Here is a 24,717-nt window from a genome sequence, read left to right as displayed (position 1 = left end):
TTATTTTTATTTGTTTATAACTATTTTCATATTTATTTTAAAAACATGAATTTAAAACTTTTATCTGAGGAATTTAATCAAGAATTTATTCTGAAAATATCATAATTGTAACGTGAATAGTTTCGGAGATATTAATCAATAACTAAAAATATTTCTAAAATTTTGAACTTTTGTAGTTACTCTATGTACTCTATTTTCTGGTGAAATATTTGGCGTCGCATTACATCTGCATACTCTGCCATCTTGTAGCAGTCATGTATAATAAGTTGCATATACGTGCGAGGAGCGTGTAAACGCTCGCAGGCGAAATCGCGCAGGACACATACGGCAACATTGGTCGCAAAGGTTGTAAGAACTAAGAATAGTGTCCCGGCGAAGACCCTTCGCAGCCGCGTGCGGGGGATAATAAAATTTTACGACATTTACGAATAAGAGAGGTGACATTGTAGCTGTGGGCAGCGCGCAGGAATAGAAATAAGGGTCGGTGCTCAAAACAAGTATTCGCTAAACTAAAATCACGCTACAAATCAAAACAAAACAATTACGAAATTATTTTCATTTTATTATTTTTAAACATACTGTATGTTGATATTTTTAACTATATGTGGTTGGTGTTTAATGGTTTGTGTTTGTATCATTCGACATGATTATTGTAGCACTCTGTATGTTTTTGACAGGACTTTTATGTCCTTATATCTTTACATCGTTATACGTTTGAAGTACGTACGGACGATGGGGGAGGCGAGCAGCGGCGAGTGGACGCGCTTTCGAATGTGAAAATTTCCCATGGGTGGCACGTCCGACGACCCTTACCTTCCTGCCTGCCGCCGCTGCCGACGACGACGTTGTCGGCCCGGTTTTTGCCTACTCGCTTTACGCGCGGCGCCCCGGTCGTTCGTCCGTTTTACGAATTTTACTTATTCACCCGCCGAAGCCGAGGGGCGGCGGACGGCAGTTAGCATTGAGTCGAAATTGCGCGCGTCCGACAGCAAAAAAGGACCGAAAAGGACGATGAAACGGGAATTATAAGCGACAAGCGGGCGAAGAGGACACGTGAATTTTGCCCGATGCAACGACAACGACATAACGACAACGAATGTATGCAGAAGCAAGGACCATTTCAAAACAACGTAACTACTCGAAAAGGATAAAAAAGTAATTTAAGCGCTTTGCTCTCAAATGGAGATAGAAGAATAGTTCAATAGGAGTAGTTATTTATAAATTACTCTAAAAATATTTGCATCACATGAAGAATTTTGCTAAAAATCAGTTTTTAATTAATTTCTCCACTGATTTATTTTTATAAAAATGTTGTTATTCCGATTATTGGGTAATCAATTAAAAATAACTAAAATATTAACGAAATTAAACTAAAACATGACCAAAATTAAATGAAAATTTTAACTAAAAAGTATACACTCGATAAAATACCGCATGCAATTAATAAAAAAAAACTTTTAGTAACAAAATATTTACGAAAATTTATTTCATATTTAATAATCATTGAAATATGCTGCATGTTTAGTAATAATTTAATACTTTAACGAGTTAATTTACAGTTGCAATCAGCAACATTTTTTGTATTTTAATTTGGGCTTCATTATCATTCCAATAATTAAAAAATAACCTCAGAAACTTTCAATTAAAATTTTCATTAAGCTTTCCAACCGATTTGTTGATTATTTAATTTTAAAAAAATGTTTATAAACAATAAAAAATCAAATTTACTAAAAATTTCTCTTAAAAAATAATCTTTATCTACCAATAAACAATTGTTATCTCCAAATATTTTATAGACAATAATTTCTGGAACAAAACAAACTTCAAATACTAAAAAATTGATTTTTTATTTAAATCATTCGACAAGCAGCATAATTCACCCCGCAATAAAAAGGATAATTCGCGAGATAATACTCGGGATATTTTATGAATAACTTATGCTAATCGGCTCGCTATCGAGTCTATGCAAGCCGAGTGCAGACAATCCTAAAAACGGGCCCGTTCTTTTTAGGAGGGTTTGCGCCCACCGCCACACCACCTTCCCCGTTTGGCGCGCGCTAACATAAAATCTTATCGCTTATCATTGGCAAGGCTTGCGAGGGACGACGACGACGATCCGTGCTGCCTTTGCATGCGCGCGTTTTCGGCAAGCTTTACGAGTGTATTTCGTATTTATCTATCCGCTATCCGGGGCCGGTTATATTTGATAATCAAATCATCATGAATCTTTTATAATCCCATGCATTTATATAACGTTTTTTATGATTATTACCCTATTTTGCAGCAACATGCGCCAAGAAATTTAAGGGAATATTGTTTGGTTGCTTTGTTTTTGACTTGTAAATTCAAGAAATCACTCTGTATATTTAATTTTTAGATTTAAAACCAAGAAAAGTTATAAAGCATTAATCTATTGATATAAAACCAAGTCGCGTTAGTTACATCACTTATAACTCAAGAACGACTGGACAGATTTTGATGATCTATGATTTATTGCATTAAGCTTTGTCTCGAATAGCAGAATAATTAATAAAATATCAAAAATTATTACTTACAGGGTGTTAAATAAGGTATAAAAGTTGATATGGACATTCTATCATAGTTATATCTAAATAATTGAATCCTAGATGGCGCTTGAGTGCATTATTAGCATTTCTCATTACTTTAAAATAAAATTGCAATTACTTTTTGATAAAATTGAAATATACAGGGTGTTGAAAAATAAAATAAAAATAAATTACATTTTTACTAAAAATTAAGATGACAAAGTCGAGAGTAAAATTGAGTTTTGAATATGTTTTTGACCGTTAGATGTCGCCACAAAATATTTTCTACTAATTAATTTCTAAAACCCTTCTTTCAATTCCTAAAAAATCTCCCCTATTCCGATTTGAATTCTATTCCGATTGGATTTCCAGATTTCCGAATTCCAATTCGCTAATGATACTTCTTATTACTCCCGTTTTCCGATTTCCTTGTCCGCGAGCAACACTAATGACGCTAATGGTTTAATAGACGGAAAAACTCAAGGGGTCGGAAGGATAACAATAAAAAACGCTGTAAAGAAAAAAGAAACGAGTGCAGAAAGAAACCCCAAGCGAAAGGATGAAGGATGAAAAGTAAAGAAACGCTATGATTCCAAACATCGATAATTACCCTCGGCGCAAATGACTAAAAACAACCAGTAAACTCATCAGGAATATTTTCAGCACACAAATAAAACAATTCCATGATAAAAATTGATCAAATCTACGGGACTAAGTGAAATACAGCAACACGCAGATGCAAAAAAGATATCGCGTGTCAAAGTGCCATAAATCATACAAGACAAAAAGTATGATAAAGACAAAAAAACACCAACAACTTCAGAATACAGAATTCAGAAGTAAAACTACAAGTATAATGAAACTACACTCTTGTTACTTGTTTTAATTTCAACTTTTCAACACAAACAACGTCAAGATTGAGAGATAACAAATGTAGTTATCAACGTAAACATTACTTGCACCACACGAATGACTAAACCACGTGGTGCATTAATATACCACGTGTTTGAATAAAATAAAATTAATGAATATTAACTTACTGCAAATCAAACTCCCGCATGATGTCGTAGTATCTCTGTGTTTCTATCATGGTGATGCGTGGAAAACTCGCGAAAATTTTAATTTTGTGCAACGACCGGCGTGCAATGTGTTAGTGAATGTGCGATGCGCGCGTGCGACCGAGAATGCAGTTCCTGACTAACTAACATCGCACGGCGTAGAAATCGACACAAGTAAGAGATACTGCTAGCACAGGGTGAAGAGAACCGGTTTGATTGTGATCTATTGTGTATCGTGTAAATTCAGCGACAATGCGGATTGATAAAACTGAAGCGAATGCATCGCAAACTAACGCAAACAAAAATTTTCAAGTTTTTGCGGGGTCTACACAGCGTTGTGCAAGGACTGTGAGGGGTACACTAGCGCCCTCTAGAGGATGACTCATGGACTATTTGTGTAGTTGTCTAGAAAATCTACTGAATTTGTTTGTTTTAAATATACAAACTGTATTTTTACAATGATAGAAATAGTTAAATAGTAAAAATGTTTAAAATATGTTATTTATGATAATTTTACGTTCTACAACAATAAAATAACAGAATTCACATGATGATATTTTTGATGTATATTGTGTTGCATACCTTAAATTCACAGATGTTGATAGAGTTGTTTGAAATGAAATTCATATATAAAATTAATTGCAGCCGATTTGGTAAAGCAAATAAATTACGAAATTACAATTACAGTTTTTGATTAACGTGCCGCAAATTTATTGTTTTCGGTAATATTTTATTCCGCACTGAATCCCTGTTTGTTTTCGTTGTTTTCGCATCATCCGCCTGCGCCGAAAATATAATTAATGCTAAACATGACTGCGTTCGGCTCGCGCAGACATTATCATACATGTTCTCGCAACGCCGTTGCCGCCACCGCCGCCGTTGCCGTCGTGGCAATAAAACGCAAAGTAATTGTCGTAAATTGGCGCACGTATTTTGAGTAAAAAGCGATTAAACTGGATTTATTCGAGGCCCTTTAGCGCTCGTGACTACACCGCGCGCACGCGGCACTGGCGGCGGCGCAAAGCGCAAAGGCTACACGTCGCTTCGCTTATATTAGGTTATAAAGGGGCGTTCGCGTTTAATGTGGCCCATTTGTCAAGCGCAAGGGCTTTCCGGCTACCAGCGCGGCTGGCTACGCGCGGAGATGCGCATATTTAAATCGAACATGTGTATTACAGCCATCATAAACCGCTTGATACCTTTAAACATTGCGCACGGCGGTCGAACACACTTGAAACACACTTTTAAACGCTCACAATTCGTTTATTCTTGAAAAGTTACTAGTGCACTACAGCTGGCAAGGTAAGGTGTATGAATGGTTGCCTAAGGTAAAACACAAGCAACATCAGTTGTAGTTTCATGCAGCGCCCTCTGCCGCAACATCATAATACTAATTCAGAGCGTAACTAGTTGCCTAGCATAGTTGAACTACGTTTTATTTTATTTGAAATGTCAAATTGATTTTTTCAATTAATTTAAGAGTTTTAAACTAATTTAAACGCTTTAAAAGCGATATTTACGTTTATAAAGTAAAAGAAATAAATCTGTCTGTTTGTAAACACATAACCTGTGTAAATATTGGTCGAAAATTGAAAAATTGCACACAAAAACCGATTTTTTGACGAAGACAAATCGCACAACATAATAAATGATTAAACATTAAACCGCCCGACGTAATGCGTAATCCGCCCTCGACACTCGTACACACTTAATACTGGCTCTACGTGTGTATTCGTAAACGCATAAATATATGTAGATACATTTGTGGCTTCTATATCGTCGGAGAGAGGCTCAACAGCGGCGCAGAAAAAAAATCATGAAAAATGGTAAGCACGTCAAGCGAAACATCTGTCTCATTAAAATCAAATTACGCTTGCGGGGTTTCTTGCCCGAGCTGACAGAACAGACAACAGATACACACAGAAGAAGACGAAGGCACGCGTGCTGCTTATATATTTTTTGTCGATACACTTTACGCGCACAATGCGATGCATATATACGAATATTATTAATATTGTAGATGGCGGAGTCGAAGTCGGCAGTGATTTCACATGGCGCGGCGGCAGATGCAAATCAATCATTTTGGAAGTAGTGAGTTGGCGCAGACGACACGTCGGTTTCTCTAGTTTCGGGAGATGTGGAGGAGTTTTTTCGAAGGCGAACTTTGGCGCAGAGTTAACGACGCGGAAAATGTGGAGAATCAGTGAGGTAGGTGGAATATGAAGGAAAGAATAAATGTGTGTACACTCTGTATATGCAAAAGTTTTGCTTTGTTACAAATTTTTTAATTTTTTTAAAAGTTTTTGGAAAAAAAATTTTGAGTACTGATTATTTTTCAAATTTTTTCCAAAAATATTTTTTGAACACTCTGTATATAAAATTTCTTTTTTCCAAAAATTTTTTTTAAGAAAAATTATGTTTGGAAAAGAAATATTTTTCTAAATCTTACAAAAAAATTATTTTTGAAAATATTTTTTGAACACCCTGTACATCAAACTTAAATTTTCCGAAAAAAAAAATTCTCAAAAATTTTGTGTAAAAAGTAAAAAGTTTTGGAAATAATTTTGAAAAAATTATTTTTTTGGAAAAATATTTCCCTGTACACCCTGTATAATGTGTTTTTCTTCTTCGCTAGGTGAAAAGCACACATTTCGAGCTTGCGTTTATGTGAAATGCCTTCGCCTGGTTGCTACAATTCTTTCCACTCTGGATTCTTTTATTTTCCGGCCGGCGCCGTTTTTTATACGGGTTTTCCCATTTTCCGGATTCCGGGAATCGACGCGAAAGCCTAGTGGTTGCACACCCTCCGCTGGTAATGTCTTTTTTTGATTTGTACCCTTTGAAAGCGTCAAAATGTTTAAATGTTTACAGTTGTCACCAAAAAAAAATATCACGAAAAATAAGTTTAAGGAATTTTTGGGCAAAAGAAAAAAAATCGAAAGAAAATTCGTCCTCAGCCTCGACGCAAATTGAAAAAGTTGGCCAACTTTCGTGCAAATAATACGGATTTTAATTTTGCGCCGCCAAAGCCTTAAAACTTCTCTCATTCGAGCAAATCAGAGATTTAGAACTTCCAAATTCCAAAAACCTAAAATGTAGGTATACACGGCGATAGCAGTGAAATAAAAATAATAAAAAACGTTGATGAAAAATTTAATTAGTGATTCCCAAGTCGGCAAATTTTACCAAGTACTACATGTCTAACAAAAGTAAAGGTAAAAACATGCAAATTAAAATGAAAGACGTCGGCGGGTTTCTTTTGCTCGTAGCGCATGGCAACCAAACGCGCAGCTTTTGTTTCTTATCAATTTGCGTGCGCGACAAGACCGCGAGCGGCGAACCAAAAACGCGAGCGCGCGCGCCACAGCAACCAGAGAACGAGATTGAGATGGAAATGAAGTCATCCATCCGCGCACCGCACCGAGGGCAGCGATGGGGGTGGCGTATAAATCACAATGTCTGGCGACGGCGGAGATTTCGTTTCAGCTAGACACCGGCGCGGCGCGGCGCAGCGCGACGACGTAGAAATAGACGTAGACAAACAGGAAAATATCAACGAGGAAAAGCGGTGGCGTTTTTGGTACAGTTGTATACGCGTGCGGGTAAGTTTCAGAAAAACAAATGTGGATTAAGATAACAGGAAAAGTATAGATTTAATTTCAAAATAGTAAAAATAGGAGAAATTGTTTTGTATGAGTTTTAAATTTTTAAGAAAAAATTGAAAAAAAGTCAATTTTAATGTTTTTTTTTAATTTATTTGAAAGAAAAGGAAAAAGAAAGGAGAATTGCTAAAAATGCACTTTAGCGCCATCTAGAACTGAATTATTTAACTATAACTATGATAGAATCACCATATAAACTTTCAGTGCTTATTTAACACCCTGTAAGTAATATTTTTTAATATTTTAATAATTATTCTATTACTCTGGACCAATATAAATATAAAAAACCACAGATCATCTAAATCTGTCCAGCCGTTCTTAAGTTATAAACGGTGTAACTAACACAAATTAGTTTTATACCCACAGAATCATGTTATTCAAGCAAAAATTTATTTTGATCCTATTCTAAGTATTTATAAACTATAAAAAACTAATTTTAACTAATTTCTTTCAATTTCCCTGAAGAAAAACTTAAAAGATAGAATTAACCGTAATGAACTTTTTTTATTGAAAAAATATTGTCCTTAACCTTCACGTAATGTTCATCTGCAACTATAGCAAAGGAATTTAACAACGCTTGGTGTTAGTTGTGAGGGTGGTATGAGTGAATACCACCAGCTGAAAGCGGAAACGAAACCGGCGTCGCGTCGCTAGACTCGCTTTTCGCGTTCCGCGGCTGCGGTCGTCCCGAGTCGCAGCGTGTAAATCTTCCAAACGTATAAATTCCCATTGTGTGCGCTATGCGCCCCCAAACGCGACGAAGCGAGGAGGATTCTGCTCCTACTGCTCAACCTCCTCTCACACGCAAGCCAAAACTTAATCTCGCACAATTTTCTTTCGAGCCAAATACTGGAAGTGGAAGGTTTCATACGAGTATCACATTAAACACATAAATTAATAAATACCACATTAAACATTAGAAACAAATTTAAAAATAATAAGTAATTGAGTTTTTGCATTAAATTGATTTTGACTTATATATTTGCCTTATTAATTCTTTGATAAAAATAAAGTTTGAGAAAAATATTAAAAATTAATTTTAACAAACATTTTTGAATAATTGAAAAAATAAAAATGCTAAAAAATCGCAGATAAGTCACATGACCAAAATTTTAGTTTTTTGTGTAATTATTTCATTCAAATTTAAAGTTTGGGCTACGTCTCCGTTGGAAAAAACTGTTTTTTTCTCTTAAATAATGAAAAATTTAGTTATTTTTGAGCCAAAACAAGAAAAATTTAGAATAATTAAAAAAATATACAAAATTTAAAAATTTTGAGTTTAAAATTTGTTTATATATAAACTAGCTTTAACCTGCGGCTTCGATCGCGAATATCTAAAATAATGAAGTTGCTTCCGTACGCGTCTGTAGCCAGCGAAGAAGTAACAATGAAGTAGAATGGCGGGAAGTTTAAAATGGCTGAAAGTATAGTCTATGGAAGTATAGTGTACAGTCTCCATAGTGTAGTCAATTGGATTTGATGTTGACGTAGCTGTCGGTAATACAGTGTGATAATACAGTGTGATGGTACTATAGTACTTAGGTTTGAGCTTCATTGCTGGAATGCTAGATGGCGTTAAAGTAGTCAAATAGCCAGATGCAGAGGTATTATTGGCTAAACAATTTCTTTATTTTATTTAAAAAATAATTTTTTTATTAAATAAAAAGTAGCCTATAACCATTCGGGGACCACTAAGAATATGTGTACAAATTTTCATGATGATCGGTTAAGTAGTTTTTGCGTGAAAGTGTAACAAACATCAGGACTTTCACATTTATAATATTAGTAGAGATTTTCATAATAATATAAGCAAATAAATGATGATTTATGCTTTTTGCTTGTCGGAAATTCGCAAACTGTAACCGGAGACAGCTCCAACAGGACGAGAAACAAAAGCAATGCTCACGGGGGTGCACAAGCGATAAATCGCAAATTTATGTGATGTTCTGGTCAAGCGTGAAACGATATCGACAATGTCACATTCATTAGTTACAATACATTAAACATAATTTTATTTTTTAATTTCAAAAATAATTTTTCAGAAAAAAATTCATTTAAAAATGATAATTATCTACATTTAATTCAAATAATTTACTAAATCATCATCGCTAACCAAACACGCATATATTTTTTCAGCGAGTGCAAGATAAATTAACCAGTTGAATGAAGAGCAAAATTACCAGTTTGGAATTAAATAATTTATAAACGTTAAACGCTGCAGACCGCAGCCGGGGCGCAAAATGAGCCACAAGCTTTAAATAAACGCGAATAAACTCAACGCAAACACAGTCAGCCATATTGGACACACTTTAATCCGGTTATGAGTCACATTTATCATTAAATGCAATAATACGCAACGTTTTCGACTGCTTTGGAAAGCTATACTCGTAATTCTGTTTTTACAACTTTTTCTAAAACAAACGCAGAAAATACTTTGAAAATGTAATTTTAACGTAAAAATAATAAAAATAATAAAAATAAAGAAGTGTGACAGGCCATTACATTGATTTCTTTCAATTCAATTCACTTCCAAGCAAAAAAAAACTCAAGAAAAACAAAAAGTGAATTAAAGCAGTAGTAGTAATGGCGGAGGCGCCGGGCACGTACACCATTCGTCGCGTTGAGTACGTGCTTAACACAAAATACTATTTTTATCAAACAACTAATACTAATAAAAATAAAATTAACTTTTTAAAATTATTTTTGTTGTTTTTTTTAACTATTTTTATCAATATTTAAATTTTTTCGTAATAAAATAAACTTAATTCACTATAAAATGATGTATTTTGTTTCTACACAATTGATTCGTAGATATTTGCACGGGTTTGTGTTATTTCTAGAGGTTTGCGCACTCTTTTACGGTTTTACTCCGCTGAACGCTGAAATATTGGGCGAAGGCGCCGGGCGGACGTCGAAAGCGCGCCCAAGCAAAAGCGGATGCGAAAGACAACACACACCACCACCACCAGCAGCACAGTGTGTCACACAGTGGGAAACGCGCACGTGAATACACGTACCAGTACTCATCCTACTTCAACCGCCACCAGCCGCCCGCCCCCTTGTGTTTTCCACGTCCTGGGACAACCAGGATGCACGACATTTGTTCCCAATGTTACACCAACACGTGCAAATCCCTGCAATGCATCTTCTCCCAACCCAGACATACATTGTGCATTCCAACACATGCCGCCATTTTATTTATGAACGACAAGATGGAACTATCTTTAAAAACTTTTGATTTAATTTTTTTTCTTTTTTTTAAAGATTTATTTTGATTTTATTTGTTTTTGTTTGTGTGAGAAAGAAAATTTCATTGCACTGATATAAATTGGTGGAGGCGCCGGGAGGATCGTGGGAATTGGATCGCCATGCCGGAGATCGGGGAGTTCGACCGAGTGCACCAGTGAGCAGCGGATTTCTATTAGGAGGACCCACGAATTCCCTATTTAATTTCGCACGTCGAAATGACGGACGACTCTCATCGACACGCTGCACATTCGAGAATTCACCGAGCTTAACTACAAACTCTACAGAGCTAAATTCTCATGAGAAACCAAAAAATAAATAAAATTATTTTTCAATATGTTTGCCGTTTTTTTTATTTTACATGCTTCGTGTTGACATTTTCCATTTTCCGCATGTTTTGCGACCGACAACATCCCCTCAAAGCTGCGTGCGTATTTATTTTTTTATGCGTGAGTGTGTGGGTGTCATACGCATTCGTTTCGAGAGTTGTGTGTGGGAGATGAGAGCTCATACAAGTCACATACGCATGCACGCACTCGCCGCGGTGGCGTCCCCTTGAATTTGGATTTTTGTCGGCGTTTTGAAACGCTCTCAGAACTCCGGGCAACAGCAGTCGTAACTTTTGTAGCTTTCAGGCTCTCTGCCACGGCCACCGCGTCGTCGAAAGCAACAGAGCCCTTAACTTTTTAACCATCAGCGGTGTTGAACGTAGGACGTTGAATGTAGGGCGCATTTAGTAAATTTAACTGGTTGTGTAATAATTTTGACATTTGAGGCAGTTTTTTGGTTGGGTGTCAGAAAAACGTATTTTTTGTTGTGTTGTTGTTTTTAAATTGGGAATGGAGACGTGCTTCAATTAAAATGAAATAAAATAGAATAAAATAAAATATCAAAATATCAACAGTTTAAAAAATAAATTGCAAAAATTCATAAAGTATTGTGTTGTAAATTAAATAAATATAATATATTGTATTGGATTCAAATTTTTAAGACACTTTTAGCATTTTTTGCGATTTTTTGCAAAAAGCTATTTTTTCTTTTTCAAAAATTAAGTTTTTCCATTTATTGGCCAAAAATGAGGCTATCTATTGTTGTTTTTGGTAGATAAGCTAATTAATACTTAAAATATAAATGATTATGATTGTTAACACTAAAAACTGTTTAGTTTTTATGATATTAATTAAAGAAGAAGAAACATTTTGTTATTTATTTGATTTTGCAAAAATTCAAGGAAAAAAACTTATATTTGCTCTAAATCCAACTACCAAACTTTATAAATGTAAAATCTGAATTAGATTTTATACCTATTGGTCAAAAATTTATGTTAATTAAGTAATTATATCAAAAGTTAAGCTAAAAATACACCGAAATATGATTTTTTTCTTTCAAAAGTTAAAATTTCCGAAAAAAATGCGAAAAAATTGAGATATCTGTTGATATAAAACTGTTATCAACAAATTCGTTATTAAAACCAATAACAATAAATATTTATAGTTCTATTATTTATTATTTTTATTTGTTGACTAATTTTGATAATGTTTTTTTCCAATTTTTTATAACTTCCAACATAAAAAACCATAATACCTTCATTATAGTTTAGTCTAGTCTAGTAAAACCACCCCCAAGGTAAAACAAAACGCCGAGGGTCAAGCAAGTAAAGCAAGCAAAGCAAATAAAGCGAATAAACCAAATGAACCCCTAAACCACAATGTAGACATCGTCTAGCACTATTTCAACACTATTCCAACCACTTCAACCTTTCGCCAACGTCTACGTCTGCCTCGTTTTGTCTTGTTCGCATTCTCATTGTCCTTTCATTTAAATCGACACTAATAGAACCCTTTATAACTATATCTATAGAAAGCATTAACCTCAAAATACAAAACATATCGTTTCATAACCTTCAATTTTTGCTCACAAACTTTCAAATAAACTTGTTACGCTCCCCTAAACAACATTTATGCTTATTATATATCAAAAACATAATTTTAACCCCTGTAGTTTTCATCCCCTTGGATATTATGAGCTACAACAACAACAACGACCCCTTGAACTTGAGCTTATCTTGTTTATCCTCGCGTGGCACTTTTTGCACTAAAACCACGCAACCACAAAGTCTAAACCCCCAAGATTCTTCATCCAAGGTGGAAATATTCCTGTGTATACATACAGTGTGTACAAGCTATTTAATATAATGAGTATAACTTTAGGCGCATTTACTTTGGGGTAGAAATAATATTTATGGCATTGTTTCGCAACACGTGACATTTTGCATTCGCCTTTGCTTTTCGTGCACCAGGGGTGAATAGAACTAAGTAGGTGGGGGTAAGCGGGGTGGTGTAGGTACGCACTTTGTTAGATGTAATTAAATTTCCCAGCGCGGCCGCCAACAACCCGCCTGCAGGACTATTTAAACAGGGTCACGAATTAGTCCCATTTAATATAAAACAACAGCATAGGGTGTATTTTATCTCACCACCCTCCACCACACACACACAAACACGCCAACCATGCTAGTAAATTTTTTTTGGTAAAGAGGGAAACATAATTAAAATTGTAAATTGTACAGTTTTTCATTAGGACTTGTAGATTATCGGTTTTCTTTTGTACGAAACAAGAGAAAGAAAAATGACGACAATTCCAATGCAACGCACAAACCGTATGAACTCACGCAGAGAGTTTATTCCACTTTATCTCGTTTATTTTATTGCGCCGGGTGGATTTTTTGCCTTTCAGTAGCACAGCGGAGACGAGAACTTACCTGAAACAAAAGACAAACGGAAAATTAATTTTCTTCATTTATTTAAGAATATTTACGTACATTTAAACGATTAAATGTTAAATTTTGACATTTAACCAATGTTTTTATTTACAGAAATCTGTAAAATTAAACTAACGCCATCTATGATTAAATATTATAAACTATTTTACATGTAACTATAAGAATTAATACTTGGTGGCGTTGTTCTCAATTGTTTTTCCTTGTCCTCGATTGTCGCCGCTCTAATTATTCGCGGAATTTCTATTGTATAATTAGTGCGGACATCTTGCCAACTCGCCGACAATCGCAAACAAAACCACCACACGCCTAAACCTAAACCATGACACTATTTAATAACCACTTAATCTCCACAGATTCCATAACTATAGGCAACCAATTGTGCATACTAAACATCACATGCACTATAAAATTATCTGTATGATATATTGCCTATACTTTTTACTTGTTTTAATAAAAAATAGAAGATTTCAAGTGCTGCCCTGTTCGTGAGTCGTCGCGTAGAGGTTGCCAAGACTTTTAATCGCGCTCGCGGCAGTAAATTATCAGCGCAACACTAAATGTCATCCAATTATATATATTTAAGCTCGCTAGATATTTCCTCCTGACTCACCTACACAAATTCATCGAGTGTTATGTTTTCTATGTATGTGTGTTGTAACTGTTCGTGGTTAAACATTTACATCACATGCACTATCCAGCGTTTATTTACTCTATTTAAGCTGTTTGTACACTTTGTATTTGTGCTCGTGTACATGTCGCAGTTATTGTTATCATCATTTCGGTGAGAGCCCACGAGCACAGGCTCATCATTCGTTCACAGGAAATTTAACTATAATTAAGTTTACGAAGAGATATCAACACCGATGCGTGCGGTAAAGCATAAATAACCTTTATTAATTCATTCGTTGACGTAAAAATCAATTTACAAGCTAAAATGACAAAAAAACATTTTTCTTGATGAGAGCTCCGCCCATTTAGTAGTAGTAGTTATAGTAATGCCATCTATTTATGAGTTGTTGAACTAACATTTCCACTTAAAAAACGTAATATTTTCGTGTCGACTTGTTGGCAGATGAAAGATGAAAGCCCGTGATGATGGAATGCATGCATGCGACGTAATGTGAGCACGAAACATCGTTAAACGACAATTCCTATCTCTCTCCGACCACTTAGCAACAACGACATCTTTATTCGCACTTGGCGTCGAGTTTCCGCGAGTTGTACAAACGAGAAACGTTATAATCCGAGAATTATGTGCGGACTAATGCATTCCGCTTGTTTCCCCAATTCCACTACTACTAGAATACAAGATACAAGAAATATTCGACTCTATTATATGTTTTTTTAGGTTATATTCTGCAACATTCACATTCCCAACATCCGTCCTAGATTTTGTTGGATTTCGTTCTTTTAAGATTAAGTCATATGTCGTGCAGAAATAAAAAAAAAAAAACTCAAAGCGTCATCGTAAATATTGCAATTGTTTACAAACAAGAATAACACGCGTGTAGAAGTTGGGTTATTTCGAGAACTATTGTTGAGTGAGATAATATATAGTATTGCTTGTCCTAACCTCCAACGCTTGTTATTTGTCGATAATTCAGAGCGCGTTTATTTCTTTCTTAATAAAACCAGATTTCACAATGTGATTTAATCAACGCTGTGTGCCAAAAAATAACCAGACACACGCCCAGACAAAATATGTGCTCTGCGTGAGTTTCGGCGCGTCCGCGTGGTTGAATTGTTTCAAAATAAATGCACTGTCGTCGTGCGTGAAATTGCCGCCCGTACGCATAATCTAAGCGGCGCGCGACCGCCGCCGTTTTTACACATTTCACGCATCGCAGATTAATTACGGCGACGTGCGAGTGACGTGAACTTCACGCTGAACAACGACCACAACACCCACACCCACGCGTGCTAATCCGACATTAATTGCAACATGTTTATTGCTAAATAATAATTTCTCTTAATTTACTTCTTTTTGAAGAAAAAAGTTTTAATTTAAATTTGTGTGGCGCTTAAATAAATTATGATGTTTTATTTAGGCTGAGGTATTTTTTTTTCATTTTAGTTTTAAACGTGTTGTAATTTCCGTACGGCTATTTTTATGGCCCGGTACAAAGTTATTCGCTATTGAGACGCGGCGGCTCACAATTTACAAACGTTGTGGTTGTACTCGTGGATATATAGAAGTAGTGTTGCCAAGACTTCAGACGTGAGGAGTAGACAAGAACGAAGCACATCGCAACGAGGAAACGCCACCAAACCATGCGGAGCGCCACATTCTTTTATCAATACATTTAGACAGGGCCGGAGTTAAAAGAAAATGTTATATTTTAAAGTAAAAGTTATAAAAATAATTATTTAAATACATAAAAGTATGAAAAATGAAAATTTTCGTGTTTTTGTTTGTTTGTGTCGCTTTATAGGAAAAACTACTGAATGAATTTTGATGAATTTTGGTGAAAAGATAGTTTAGACATAGGAAAATAATATAGGCTACTTTTTGTTTCAAAAATATATTTAGAAGGGTGTAAAATTAGGGATGAAAGTTGATAAAGCAATTCAATCGTAGTTACAGTTGTCTAATTTGACTTCAGATGGCGCTAAAGAACATAATTCGTATTTTTAATCTCTCTAGATAAAAACTAAGCATCTAATTGTCGTATTTTGTACATAATTATTTAAAAAAATCAAAAATCTAATAAATTTTTTCGAATTTTTATTCAAATCTACTATAAAAAATGCAATTAAAAAATAAACAAAATTTGCCACTTTCAAAAATTTAATACCCCCCTGTATTTTAATTTTATTTCAGTCGTAAGCTCACGTTTGAACGGAAACACGCCGAAAATGTTTCGAAAATATTTTTATACGCGATTCGACGTGCGCTCCTCTCTGTGCTGCTGCCTGTCTGCAGCAAAAGCAGCAAGTTGATAGTTTCGGTAAGCTAGCAATCGCGCCGTTTAACTAGCACTATTGTCACGTGGGCTATTATTAGGTGTCATTTAAAACTCTCGACAGCATAACAAAACGCGGTGAAACATATCCCAACAGGCGGTCGGGACACCGAACGCGTTCAAAGGTAACCAAAGAATAAACCAAGAAAACAAAACACGAAAATATCACAATATCTAATTTTATCCCAAAAACATTAATAGCATCACGCCTCCCCTGTCATTAAGATCACAGCAACCCACTATACATGCACAAACAACCATTACGTCATACAGTCACTGGTCAGTATTTGATGCTAATCACCACCCCACGCACAAACCCTAAATTTTCCACCCCAAATACCGCGAATCACGTACGCAAACTACCACGATTAAATTTCGGCGCCTGTATGCTGCAATTTGGTAACTGCTAACGATACGCGCGTATTAATATAAACCAAACTCGGGCCGTAACGAGCGTTATAATGCACATATGCTGTCCTCGATTGTGTGACGCACTTGATGCGGCCGTGCGTGGCGCAGAGAAAATTATATGCCCGGTCGAGCCAAAACCACCGCCACTACGCCCCCGCCCCCGTCGGAGTGCCATGCGTACTTAATCGTAATTAGGCGTTTGTTTATTTAGTGTAATCCGTAAACGTGTGCACGCACGGACCGCAATTCAATCTAGTAATATTTAATCAATAAATATATCACAAGATACAAGAGGAAAATATAGATTTATCGAGTATTTTGTAAAAAAAAATGTAATTAATTTTTATTTTTTGTTTAACACCCTGTATATGTTAATTTAATAAAAAAAATTGAAATTTTATTAAAGATATACTAATATTGTAATTTAGCGCCATCTGTGAGTCAATTATTTAACTACAACTATGATAAAATCACCATATAAACTTTCATCCCTTATTTAACACCCTGTACATAATATTTTTAAACATTTTAATAATTATTCTCTTATTTCTGGTCAAGATGAATCCAAAAAACTAAAAATAATCAAAATCTGTCCATGCGTTCTCGAGTTATAAGCGTTGTAACTAACAAAAATTTATTTTTTATGTCTATATACCTTAAAGTTGTATGGAAAATACTTAGAAAAATTTTAAGGTTATGATTTTTGTTTTATCTGTCGAGTAAATCTTGTCTGAAAGAACTTTGGACGATAGCTTTTAATTACGAGTCCGCGCTCGCTTTTCATAATGAGGTCGTTAAATAAATTATCAATTAACGCCCTCGTCGCTTGCCCTCCCTACTCTGTACGCATTCTCAACCCCAGAAATTTTCAAAACTTTTTATCTTACTTTCAACATTTCAACATTTAAACAACTTTTTTTATATTTCTTAAAAAAATTGCAACTTTTCTTAAACTAAACTAAACTAAAAGTAGAGTAGAGTAAAGAAGAGGACAGTGGAAATTTGCGAGGGTGTAAAAATCGTTCTCGGCTTTGCGCCTCGTCGCTTCCACCCCCACCCTCAGGCGTCCCAGACACTTAGTCTCGGGTCAACAATGAGCGCCAAGTCAGTGTCACTCTTTTTTTTTTTGATTTTCTTCAACTCCTAACATTTACCCCTCGTTATTCCAGCTCTGTGGCAATCAATTTAATGTTTTCTTTTATCATTCAACGAAAACAACTGTTTCTGATATTTTCCTACTGAGATCATTACAGCTTCACATCTTCATGCAGATGTGGATTCTTTGAAGGCTTTGTCATCTCGTGGAGATGCACTTTGTCAATGCTCGTTACTCCACGCAGTCAATACATTTCAATCCCTGGCGCTGCGCGCTGGGCTCAAAAGTTATTTCATCCCTTCAATACTCATGGTAAGGTAGTAGTAAGTAAGTACAAGTTTCCAGACCGCGTTATCCGAAAATCTATACGCAGTCAATATTTTCCACTCCCTCGGCTATTCCGCCTGCTACTTCTGCAACACTTCAAACTCGTTCAAGTATTCTTGGGTGGTTGTGGTGTAGTGGTGGTGGTCGATCACGTCGCAAGTTTCTATTCGCAGCTGAGCCTTTACTACACTTTCCCCCCTTACACCCGCCTTGTATTCCGCGGCCTGTGAATGTACTTACTGCTTCCGCTGCTTCTTCGGCGGTCGGTCCGTCGGTCTGCACTCGAAAATGTAATCAGATTACGTTCGCGATGCCGAAGCCCAAAACGCAAAGAGAGGAAGAAGAGAGGAGGACGTGGAAAAGCCGTCGGAGCGTCTTTTCTCATCGTGAGGAGGCAAAGTGTGTGTCGATTCGAGGCAGCGCGCGAGGAAATTTTATCGATTTTATTTACAAATTTACTCCGCGCGTCTCAACTTTCAACTTTAAGTTTAACTTTGGAGCGGGGATCAAAGCCGATCAGTTATGGGAGGGAAATGTATTCAAAGATGGTGGGAATCTTGTTTGACACGTACGATATGTTTACATTATTTATCAATCGGTAATCAAATAACTTTTTTTTCCTAGAAAATTGCCAAATTTCTATTCGTTATCTATCTGATTGTAATATATTAAGTATCTAGTGGCTTAATTGGTGTTTTTGCCATCCCGTGACTAAAGCCCGTGGCTAAAGTACTTTAGTCACGACTATGGCCGCCCGTGTTTAAAGTTGAATTTTTCCTATCTCAATCTCAAAAGTAAAAAAATAAATTTTTGTTTTTTTTTCGGAATAATTGCCAATTTCCATCAGATTTCTATCAAATTATAGAATATTAAGTATCTAGTGGCAAAATTTGTGTTTTTGCCATCTCGTGACTAAAACCCGTGACTAAAGTATTTTAGTCACGACTTTGACCCTCCTTGTATAAAATTCCACTTTTTGTGCCTCAAAACTTCTTAAAAGTCGAAAAAAAAATTTTTTTTACAAAAAAATTGCCAAATTTCAACTCAACAAATATTAATATAGTAATAGTAATATTTATCGATTTCTCAATAAATAAAACTTTCGATCGTTAGTCGCCCGTTCAAATATTTACCACCCATAGCCCAAATCGCGCTCGATTGTTTATCTATTTTATCGTTATCGCTACGAGCAAACACAAACAACGCCCGACTAAATAAATACAACGTATACCCACTAAAATAAAATCCCAAACTGAACTAAAAAGGCGAGATATTTATGAATTGAGTAATGTGTAAATCGTATGACGTGTTGTCTGATAAAATATTTTGACAATATATTTTATTTAACCCGTTTGTTGTACGATATAGTGAACGTAACAAATATTTATGCATTATCTTCGGGTTGATTTATTTGATCGAATATCGTGTATATTTATCAGCGTTTTGTAGGTACACGTCGACTAATTAACTCGGCGGATGTTGTACGAGTAGGCTAGATGTTGGCCTGGCCAGTGGCGTAGCATATTCCCCCACCGGACGCCGGCGTGGTTTGCGGTGGTGCACACACCGCCTCGCGTCCATTGAGGTTGAATTACGAGCGTTTCGGCGCGCCGAAAATCCGATAAATCAATATTTTCAGAGTTTCACTGCGAATTACTTGATTTACATCAGGTGGCATTACATTTATTACCATCCGGTGATAAAAGATAAAGAATAAGTAGGAGAAAAACACCTTAACATCAAGAAAATTAATAAAAATTATTTGTGAAGTTATTGTGTTGATGTATATTTGGTTGCCTATGTATACACCGAGTTATAATTTAAGAGTAGTGCCTAAAATAGTATGTATTTGGTAAAGTATGAAAAGAGTAAAACGCAATTAGGCGATTATCGATTGTGAATGTAATAAAAGTGCCCCCCTTGCGTTCCGCGTCGCTTACTATCCATAGTGAACTCAAAGTGAGCGATCGAAGATTCCCGCACGGAACATAATGCTGGAAAATGGGTTACACCTCCCTCGAGGAGAATAAGGACACCTACACTTGCTTAAAACATCAATAACAGACAAGGCATGTCAAGCGGAGGAAAATTGATAGCAATACAAATCGATAATATTAATAAATTGTAGGTATATTATATTTAAATGGAATATATTTAATGTATAAAGAGGGAAACATAAAATAAGAAAGTAAAAATAATTACATTTTAAACTTTCTTTGCTTAAAAAATGTTTAGTTAGTTACAACACTTATAACTCAAAAACGGCTCGACAGATTTTGATGATCTATGATTTTTTGGATTTGTCTTGGTCCTGAATAGGAGAATATGTTTTAAAATATTTAAAATTGTGATGTACAGGGTGTCAAATAAGGGATGAAAGTTTATATGGAGATTTTATCGTAGTTATAGTTAAATAATTCAATTCTAGATGGCGCTAAAGTATAATATAAGCATTTCTAATCTTTAAAATAAAATTAAAATTTTTTTTTTGATAAAATCAACACATACAAGGTGTTAAAACAAAAAATAAAAATTAATAACATTTTTAATCATAAAATATATCTAATTTTACATAAATTTCCCAATAAATTCCAAATTCCAAAATACCCAGCTAGCAACTTTCAACTAAACGCAAACCAGCAGAGAATTATGGCAGATACACGCGAGATAATAGAATAATTTCCAACCCGTGGCACGCCGGTTAATTCCAAGCGGGTGATATAACTACTGTCCGAGAAAACCCACGCGCAAGTCCAACAAAGACAGGTTATGGTCACCGGCGGCCATTTTACCACAACCGGAACTCGTGCAGAGCAAGATGAAACGCCGCGTAGACCATCGAGGCAATTAAGATAAGAGCACCAAAAATAACACAGAGACACTCACAAGGAGCAAGAGATGCGCACATATAGGCTATCAGCGTTCGATCTTTCAATCGCTTTTTGTTCCTGCGTCCGACCAACAAACAACAAGCAAACAAGCGACACTAGTTCAATATGTTGCCAAACTATTACAAACTGATTACGAAATGATACAAACTTTCGGGTACACATAACCCTTCTCGGAGTGCTGACCCTCATTAACCTCTAATTTAACTTTCAACACTAAAAACAAACTTGTGGTGATAATGACTCTTAAACTGTGAACACGTCAGGAGAATATTTTTACTGATTGTGTCCTTGGATATTTTATATGTATTTGTATTTGTATGGTTTTGTAAAGTGCGCATGCGCATCTTTACTTTATTAAAAATACGACCGTGGCCTTTGATGTGCTTTCGCGAGCTTCGACGTTTTATTTTTCGGCGTGTTCGACGCTCAGCATGCGCTTCACGTGCGTTAAGCTTTCAGCTACCAGGGATTCATGCGCTTGCATGGCCAGGACGAAAATGGAGCAGGGCGCAGGCGAGGCGGAAGAGCATTAGTCGAATCGACCGAACGCATGTTAAGACGATTGCTTTCCACCGAATAAAATAAAAAAGAAAAAAAGTAAAAAAAAACGAAAAATAAAATCCACGCGTAGCGAAAGTGAAATAGGCAACCAAACATACACAAAACACACAATATGTGTATAATACATGCATACACAATGAATTGAAATGCGGTAATTTAAAATAATGTTTATAATGTTGTCCGACGCGCTGTTTGCCAATGGTAAATATTGTTTAATTATGTTCAGCATTGTTTTCATCCAGATGAGTGCTGAATAAACGCACCTAACCTAACCTCACTCCGAGGTACTGCGCAGCTGATAAACTGATAACGAATATAACAATTTCGATGGGAAGCGTGTGCTCGCAGCGCAGTGTTTGCACAGAGGGTCGCGCTTCACGTTATTAAAACAACAACCCACACCTACGCCTACACATGTGTTGATGTGTTGGTTGTATATTTTCATATGCGCTAGTAAAGTGTGTCTAACAAGGCGGAAACCTGAAAACGTGAAAACGCGGTGCGCGTGCACACACCTGCCCAGATGATATTAGCTCCACACACCTGCCTGCCAGTCATTAACGCTCGATTGAGCATCGCATCGCACGCGCGTCGCACATGATCCGATTTGCATTCGCGTTCGGGGAATTTATTCATTCTCGCGCCCTGTGCGAGAGGCTTTGTGTGCGTAGAAATGCGTGCGTGGGTGCTTCTAACAACAATGGCTAGATAACACACACGGTGCATCCGATAACGCAATATTAAACAGCGTGTGTGTTCGTTTGTTGGCGAATCAACAGTGGAGGAGAGAAAAATAACAAAAAGTGAAAATTATCATTCACAAAAGTAAAAAAAAAATTTAAAAAAAATGTTTTGTGTTGAAAAGTCATGTGAAATGAAGAGATTTTTAAAGTTGAGTAAAATATGCTTTGATATTTGTTTAAAATTTTGTAATTTTTACGAAAAAAATATTTTTTTATGTTTGTTACGCTTTCAAGCAAAATCTATTGAAGCAATTTTGATAAATTTTGGTGTAGAGATAGTTATGATTAAGGAGAGTAATATAGGCTACTTTTTGTTGCAAAAATATAACTTACAGGGTGTTAAACAAGGGATGAAAGTTAATATAGAGGTTTATTCATGGTTATAGCTCAATAATTGAATTATAGATGGCGCTAAAGTGTATTATTAGCATTTCTCAGTTCTTTAAATTAAAATTGAAGATATTATTAACAAATTTGGCAAATAATAAGTCCATAAAGCAAAGAAAAAATTAATTTGACGAATTTTTATTAAAATCTACGCATTTTTTTCACTTTTTCTTAAAATTATAGCTAAATTACAGTTTTTATATTATTTTCTTATAGAGTATATGATGGCAAATATTAATACGTAATAATTACAACAAAATTTACTTCTCTATCTCATTTAGTTTATCAGCTAGAGCGATTTTTATTCCGCACAAATTTTGATTGAAAATTTGTAATATTAATACTCCATAAAACTACACCCGGATGCAGTTAATTTAATTTCAGCCCCAGTGATTGATTTGACTGATGAAATCAACCTGCGAATTAATGCAAATGCGATGCGAACGCATGTTTTTCGCGCGCGTTTTTCGCGCGCGGCAGTAAACAGGCGTTAATTCGTTTACGCGGCGCGCGCGCGAGTTGTAAACCGCGCGTAATAAACGGCTCGTTTACACAAACGATGCAATGATAAACGCGGTGCGCGCGGATCGCGATTAGCTCGTGACTAATTAGCGATCGGGGCGGCGGCGCACGCAACCACCGGCGCATTAATTTTTCACTCGCAGCGCTTGTTAACCAACTCGACTACTAGTTTTATCAATTTCCACCCATACGCGTGGAATAATTGATGAAACATAAATGAATACATTAAACTATGTAGACACGTGTTGACACATGGTAAATTCCATGTTGAATTGAGTTGAGTTTAAGTGCAGAGATTTCTGTTTTTAATTTTAGTTTCAGTTGAGTGAAAATGAAAAAAATTTAAAATTGATGTTTTATTGTGGTATAATCAAAAAGGGGAATAATCCCAGCCTCAACTTGTCGTCTCCTCGTCTGGGCGGTTATAATTAGCCGTACAAAACGCGTGTCCGCGTCCGTGTACGCGCGTCGCGACGCCGGTTACGTCAGCGCGCAGCACGCGACTCTCGAGCGGGAGATGTGACAATAATATCTTGTCGAAAGCCGGCCGCGTGTTCACCGGAGAACCGAACATCTTGCAATCGGCGCAATTTAGTCACCAGTCACATCACACAGCGTACAACACACCAGTTGCAAATGACTCGAGTTTTTTTTCCACGTTAAAATGTAGATTCAATGTTCTACTTTCAAAGCGTTATAATTCCGACGTTTAAAGTGATGTAACATTCGTTTTAACATGTATTAAATGTCAAATTGTGAATAAAATTGTCAAATTTATGGGAAAGAAATGAGGAAGTTTAATAATGCATTTTTACGCCATCTAGGGTTGAATTATGTTACTATAACAATGATTAAATCACCATATAAACTTTCAACCATTATTTAACACCCTTTGAGGTTTCTTTTTGTGATAAAAAGTAGTCTATCGTCTATTTTAATGAATAAGCTATAATTTTATAAAATTTTATTAAAATTGGTCCAGTAGTTTTCGAGTTAAAAAGGAACAAACTAACAAATACACTTAAATTGGCACAGAAACACAATTTTACGCTTTGTTTTTATAATTTTTAAGATTTTCTTAATGAAATCTAATATTTTAAGGATAATTTAAGACATTCTACATTCCAAAAAGCTTTTTTTTCTATTTCTTTCCGGAAAACTACCAAAAAACCCAAAAATCAAGCCCGAAAGTAACCCGAAACAAGACGACAGCACATTTCCGGTTGTCACTCAATCTCCCGACACCAGCACTTACATTCCACACCCCGTTTCGCACACTTTTCTTCGTTATCCGTGTTTCCTTCCCCAACTGGACAACCGGAAATGGACCAAATTGGTGCGACACACAAAAATAACTTGTTATCAACAACTATCAACCACCAAAACCTATAATATTCTTATTTAATATAAATTAAAAGAAATAGTTTGATATATAACCGCAGAAACAAAAGAAAAGACAAAGATGGCGGCCGTCGCTTAAGCAAAAATAAAGCACGTCAAGAAAACAGATTGCCCGAGAGAA

General features: G+C 35.7%; 1 protein-coding gene across 9 annotated transcripts in view; it reads right to left on the bottom strand.

The window, feature by feature from the left end:
- Window positions 1-24,717, bottom strand: part of LOC135789943 (CUGBP Elav-like family member 1) — a 101,228-nt gene that overhangs the window by 33,203 nt on the left and 43,308 nt on the right. For 2 of the 9 annotated variants that reach the window (XM_065300021.1, XM_065300023.1), the window contains exon 1: window positions 3,587-3,754. The exons of the other annotated variants lie outside the window; for them this stretch is intronic. In XM_065300021.1, coding sequence (XP_065156093.1) covers window positions 3,587-3,636 — 50 coding nt within the window. In that variant the 5' untranslated portion in view covers window positions 3,637-3,754. Of the gene's footprint in view, window positions 1-3,586; window positions 3,755-24,717 lie in introns of those variants that run through there. 9 annotated transcript variants of the gene reach the window in all.

Source organism: Atheta coriaria, unplaced genomic scaffold (genome assembly GCF_025399875.1).
Source record: "Atheta coriaria isolate IRGN ID8LTWV9N9 unplaced genomic scaffold, Caltech_Dcor_3.1 hic_scaffold_3_pilon, whole genome shotgun sequence".
NCBI classification, from domain to species: Eukaryota; Metazoa; Arthropoda; class Insecta; order Coleoptera; family Staphylinidae; genus Dalotia; species Dalotia coriaria.
This window is presented reverse-complemented; position numbering and strand designations above follow the sequence as displayed.